The 6,510-nt window shown below is 47.1% G+C and overlaps 1 protein-coding gene across 1 annotated transcript; it reads right to left on the reverse strand.

Moving 5' to 3' along the window:
- Nucleotides 1-1,288: 1,288 nt before the first annotated feature.
- On the reverse strand, nucleotides 1,289-5,006 carry ptmab (prothymosin alpha b). The gene is made up of 5 exons (XM_084490644.1): nucleotides 4,848-5,006; nucleotides 2,669-2,734; nucleotides 2,392-2,476; nucleotides 2,185-2,270; nucleotides 1,289-2,060 (listed from the first exon to the last, which is right to left on the reverse strand). The coding sequence occupies exons 1-5, from the start codon at nucleotides 4,890-4,892 to the stop codon at nucleotides 2,013-2,015; spliced, it is 330 nt and encodes a 109-aa protein (XP_084346770.1). The 5' UTR covers nucleotides 4,893-5,006; the 3' UTR covers nucleotides 1,289-2,012.
- Between the last annotated feature and the right edge of the window lie 1,504 nt (nucleotides 5,007-6,510).

A 6,510-nucleotide genomic window follows, 5' to 3' on the forward strand; every position in this document is an offset into this window, starting at 1 on the left:
AAAATTAAGACACGAAGGTGACATTTTTTCTATCATCCCCACCGGAATGTCAAGATGAATGTTGGGACTAGCTCCCCCTAGCCTACGGTAAACCGTTTACGGTATATCCCAACGAGGTGAGGAAGCCCAGTGGGTCTCGAACACAGCCGCTTTTGTCCCTGACGTCGTTGAAATACTAATTACACCATTTTGTCCTCAATAACGTATATTGTTCTTTTGAGGTACCCCCCCCCCCCCCCCCCCCAGAGTAGCAGCATTAATGGTACGTTCCGGGAGCCGCACACGCTAATAAGCCGCGAAGACAGGTCAGGACGAAACCATCGCGTCTGGAAATGGGGGTGAATTTACGCCACTGCAAGGAGGGGGGTAAAGACGAATGACACGGAGCGTGAATGTGTGACAAAGTGTGCTTCATAACAGCCCTCCAATCCCACGGAGGAACCTGCCGAGTTAAGTCGGCTTTTGAGGTTAGCCAGACATAGACGCTAAACTCTTAAAGAGGCAGCCGGCTAGCTTTCCATCTGGTGTAGTGGGAGGCAGGCTGGTTCCGCTCCACGCTCTTATCAAACACAAGGCGACGTCAAGTTACCAAAGAGGAAAATAAATCTATAAAAATAGAGGAGAGACGTCAGTCTACAACACTGGACAGATCTGGCCCGGATTTCTATCTAGTTTATATACACGACCTGACGGGACTCGTCACCAGTAAGCCTAATTTACATAGGCCTACACACCAGACTACGCTACCTAAAACGTACAAGCTTTACAAACAAAATGCTTTAACCATTTAAATTAAACAAAGAAAACGATATGGAGTGCGTGATAGGTGTCAAGTTGACAATATCCTAGAAATTGAAAGCCACAAAAAGTTACCGTCTTCAGTTATCGCGGTGTATCTTATTCGTCGTTAATTGATACTCAGGACTATGTGCCCATGTCCGGTAATACCGGCGGTGACTTCAATCTCCCTCACAGGCTCGTTCCTGTTCGTCTTTGCGCGGGAAGGATGTAACTGCAAAAGGGCGCATGCACGGCCAGCCTCCAGGTAGGACAGCGTTGCAAAGAAGTCATTATTTTGAAAGCAGGCTAACTGCATTAACAGGTTTATCTCAGGGATTTACTTATAGTTGGAAACATAATTATGGGTGGAATTTATCCACTGTATTTTCATAGTGAATAGAACAAGATTGCTACTTAGTGGAGTTTTACAGAACCAGCACCATCCGTGCTCTTACTTTGGAATGTGAGAGGGACATGGGAAGCAATAATAAGAGATTCCAAATACAACTCACAAAATAAAAGTCAGGTTTATTGTCAAACAACAAACTTCGCACATACATCAAAACAGGCCATCATAAAACAAAAAAGTCGCTGACAAAAAAACAAAAATAAAAGAAAACGGTAAAAGAAAAGGGACCTTTTCTTTGGCCTTGCCCTCCCATACAAACAAACTAGTTATGGTACAACTAAAGTACATACATTAAATTTACTGGAATGCTCCGAGTCCAACGGCTTAACAGGAACTTTAACGTGTTTTCTGTCTGAGATCATAACATGGTCAACCAAGCAAAATCTGTTTGTTTTTTTAAAGAAGCACCGATTTTGGTCTAGGGAGTTTGTTGCTGAACAGAACCCCCCCCCTCCTAACAATATGTACAAAAATATAAAATGTAAATAAAAATACAAACAAATTCTCCTTTTGTGTTTGTTAAGTTGTTGAGAAGGTTGAGCCGAGTTCTGCACTGCTCTGGCGCGGGAATCTTCTAGAAAATATTTTCGCGGTTGAGGGGGGGTGGGGATAGAGAGAGTGAACATGAAGTTGAACTCTACTTGCTAAAGACCATGTTTTTATTTTTTATTCATTTTTTGACTGTGTTTTTTGCTCCACTGTCGTCCTGCTCCTCTACCTCCAGCACCCTAAGGTCAAAGGTGGAGTAACAGGAAGTGGATCAGCAGGGATCGCCGCATTGGGATGGGGGTGATGTTGGGGGGTGTGTGGGGGGGGAAACGCATCAATCATCGTCATCGTCTGTCTTCTGCTTCTTGGTCTCCACGTCATCCTGGAAACGGAAGAGGAAGAGAAATACAAAATAAAAGTCAGTGGGACTGGGACCAGATTCTGGGACCCACCCGTCCTGGTGGGGCGGGTCACCTGGAAAGAGGTCAGGGGTCACTGCTGCTCACCTCATCGTCATCGTCGTCATCCTCAGCCGCCCGTTTTGTTCCGCCCTCGACGTCATCGTCATCCTCCTCGTCGTCCTCTTCGTCACCTAAAAAATAAAAATAAAAATCACACTACTGTCAATCAAATGTCCCGGAGCACCCCACCCCTCTCTCTCTCTCTCTCTGCTGAGCGGAGATGCAGTCTTGAAACCATTGTAATCTAGTCACCTTCTGCATCATCCTCCTCCTCTTCCTCATCCACTTCCTCCTCGTCTTCCTCGTCTAGCTCGGGTTCTCCGTTCTCCTCGTTCTCCTGGTGGGTGAACGTTGGACACCAAATGTTAAGAACACACCCTTCTCCGTTTAGATGTAGAAATGTATAGCGGCCAATCTCTTAACACCTGTGTGTGTGTGTGTGTGTGTGTGTGTGTGTGTGTGTGTGTGTGTGTGTGTGTGTGTGTGTGTGTGTGTGTGTGTGTGTGTGTGTGTGTGTGTGTGTGTGTACCTTTCCGTTGGTGGCCACATCTTTTCCGTTCTCCTTCTCTTCTACCAACTTCTTCTCTTTCAGGTCCTGGTAAAAAAAAAAGAAAAAAAAGAAAAATCAAAACATGTTAGTCAATGTTAAATCTTAAATACCACTCATGGATTAACAAAACGCAGTTAAGAGCAAGTTGTGAGTGATTAAGCCACGGCCACTAAACTAATCTGTGCCAAGAACAGCTAGCTATGCATTCTTCACGTCTCCCAGTCAAGCTAGGCACTTAGGCTGTTTGGTTGGTCGCAGCAGATATTTCCAAGACCAGCCCATCCGCCTCCCGCCCACTCCATCCACTTTAATGTGTTGTAATCTGATACTTTGATGTGCGTCCAAGGCACTCTGGGTATTGGATCGGGGGCCTCACCAGCGCCATATGTCACAAGACACGCCCGGGGAAAACACTGCAATACCCAGAGTGCACAGCTCCATTTAAATAGAAGCGCAGAACCAGCAGGCGCGACGCTGGCCGATTTAACTGAAGGTTTAAAGGACAATAGAAGACGACACATGGCTCCGTGCAATCACAACTAACCGCCGACAAAATACACGGCCCAAGCCCGCTGGCTTTACCGAAGAAAGGCAGGAAATTAACCTTGCTCTTGAAAAAAAAATACGATATTCGTTCTCGGTTCTATTTATAGCCTAGCGTACAAACGGTCCTCAATTTCCTTGTTTAGTCGACTCGGTCTGTGGGCTACATATGGACAACACACGCACGTCTAAATCAGATAGTTTTATTGATTTATTGATAATCTTTTTATCTATTAAGCCGTTTATCCACAGCATCCACACATTGATACGACCGAGGGGAGATGAATTATAGATGCCTTCCACCTTGCCTTCGCCTTCTGCCGATATCGCAAACGTATGTTCAAACCCTTACCGTGTGCGTAAAACGTCAAAAAAAGGGAACCACGGTTGCCTTCCAAAACAATACAATCGTGTAAATAAAACGAACCACCCATACAGATGCATAACTCTCTGACGTTGCTTTGGTCCGTTCAAGTTTCAGAAGCGCATAAAAAGCCAAAGGGAGAAAACGAAGCTCCGCGGGGGGAAGAGAGCCGAACGCACCGGTCATCACATCGAAAACCTCTTCGGTGCCCATACGCAGTGAAGTGGAAAATACAAACACCAAAACTTTTGGTCGAGGAATGAGAAAAACGAGTTCCGAAAGCGAAAGAAAATGAGCCAGACGCGCGAGCAGCAGCTTGTCGGCGGAGAGCGCGAGGTGAGACTCCGGAGGCTCCCGGTGCTGCGCGAGGCGCTCTGGCACCGAGCAACAGAGCCGCTCTAGTTGAATAATAAATAACGTTGACGGTCGACCGGTAACTGTCTAGCCGTTCAGACGGACCGAAGTCAAGTTATTGCCCATATTAAACATTTGTTGTGTATTTATGGTGCCCTGACTTTAGTGCGTAATGGGCAAAACACCCCGCGCGCTACCTGTCCATTCAAAAGAGTGGAAGAACCGGACTGGCCAACCCGGCCAACTTCCCCCGAGCCAGCGGAGCTCCGCTAGCACCGGGACCGTGGTCTCACCATCACACCATCACCGTCATTGAAACATTTATTTAGCAGATCACGATCAACCCATTTGGTTAAAAGCGGAAGGTACAAGTCTCGTTTTGCACGCACTATACGTGGCCAATAGTAACACCAATTCATTTCATAAGGGAATTATTTTTGGCGAAGCGCGATGTTCTGGACCATGTTTACGGGGCTCTGAACAGAATAGTTGTGCCCCGGACTAGAGGAATTGGCAGTTGGCTCGTTAAATCTCCCGTTTGGGGAGAAAGCGACACGCTTGTATAAACAAAGAACCCGCGCAGACTGTTACACTGTGGACAATGAGAGGCAATGCTTGTAAACGCTGCCTATTGCCATTATGCGGTCCACGGAGATCTCGCTGTATTCTAGCCTTTCCCCCCACTAGTGCCTTCGAACAGAGACGCGTGAATCCTCTCCCGGAGTGGATAAAGAAGAGCGTGCGGAGCGTCTGCAGAGTTTGGAGAGTCCGAGCGAGAGCGGCGCCACGGAGAGGAAAAGGCTTTAAAAAAAAAATCTAGGTTACAGCCTGTTAAAGCTTATTCTATGGACACGCTTTACGGATATTGATTTAGTAGAAAAGGTGAAAACAGCTTACCTTGGCAGAGATATCCTTGGCGGAGTCAACTTTTGTGTCTGCCATTTTTTTTGTTGAATTAAAATAAAGGACGGTTGAAATTAAAGGTTGGAATAAAGTAAATCCCTTTTTCCGGCTATGTATCAATCAATAGGATATTGTGCCAGTGGCCAATGCTGGTGACGGCCGCGGCTTTAATATAGGCTTGTGGGCGGAGATAAGAGGCGGCCAGTAGGCTCTGATTGGCTGGAACCGCCACAGAGGTGTGCGCCTCGCGCGTTGGAGTGGAACAATGGATAGAATTTCTAAACCCAGAGGACACACCCCCCCCCCCCCCCCCTCCGTGCATCTGATTCACTCCCGCTACTGCAACTGGCCTTTGGCGAACACATAGTCGGATTAAAACATCACCAAACGAACCAAATCCCTTCTATCAAAAAAAGACATGTGGCGAAATCTGTCACTGTATAAACACACAACTGCGCACACACATACACACACACACACGCGCGCGCGCGCTCATACTGGGCTCCGGTGCACGTAGGGTTGCAATTTGATTGATTGATGGGGATCACAGCAATTCAAGTGGCAACTACCGACTGCTCTTCCCACAGCACCGACGGAGGGGAGACGGGGTACTCGAGGTCCACAATAATCAAGAAATAAATACAAAAGTACCCAAAAGGTTGAGCGGAAGTACGGTCCGTGGCCGACGGGAGAGCGGACCGCCCTTTGTGTCGCCATATGCTCATTATCAAACAAATGAAAGCCATTGGGAATGTAAATGTGCAGCCCCGCGGCCATGTCACATAGCCCTTGATCGTCGACTACAAGCCCCGCCCCCTTTCCGTCCATGTTTGAAACTCCCTCCCAGCGCGCGCCGCCGAACGCTCCGTGTGTGTGTGCGCACTTGCCATTCGGCGCCTTTATGTAACAGCCTATCAATTCGTGCGCCAAGGTCGATTCCCAACAACACGTCCAAACCCCAGACCCTTTGCTTGACATTTAAAACACCGGTACAAGTGGTTTTGGTGTCTTTGCGAGGCATGTGCAGAGTTAATCGGTGAACACGGTGAATGCGGTGTAGTGCTCGTGGCCTCATTTCCTCCATTGTTCAAAGACACGAGAAGATGCCCACCGTGGAAGAAAGCAGTGCGAGACAGACATGCGATGACACAAGTGCGAAAAATAATAATGTGCTCATGAGTTGACACGCATTCTTATGAAAGACACGGGCAAACGGATATTTTCCTTACCGATTTTTGAACACATGGCTTTTACAAGCGGAATATGAGTTGTACAAAGCGGCAAAAACAGCCGACATTGGTCGTTCAGATAGGGGGGATGGGAGCAGACTGTAGCAAGGCACAAGTAACCCACATTCACATTCTACTGGTATGACGCACTCGGCGGCAGAGACGACTCGGATTGGCCGAATAAGTGGGATAAACACAAGTGTTACAAATAACGAGGCGTGATTGGTTGCCGCGACCGTCAATTCAAGCGAGTTTAAGCCGGTGCGTCGCAAAAACGGGAAACTGGATCTGGATTGTGGAGCCCGGGGTGTTGGACTTGTAATAATATTTTCACATGAATTTCTAAAATAACTACCTGCCTATCTGAAATCACTGACAACACTATTTAGAATGTGTGTTTTTATTTTTAAACATGTAGGCCTAAAAAA

Source organism: Micromesistius poutassou (genome assembly GCF_964030765.1).
Source record: "Micromesistius poutassou genome assembly, contig: SCAFFOLD_1609, whole genome shotgun sequence".
Taxonomy (NCBI): Eukaryota; Metazoa; Chordata; class Actinopteri; order Gadiformes; family Gadidae; genus Micromesistius; species Micromesistius poutassou.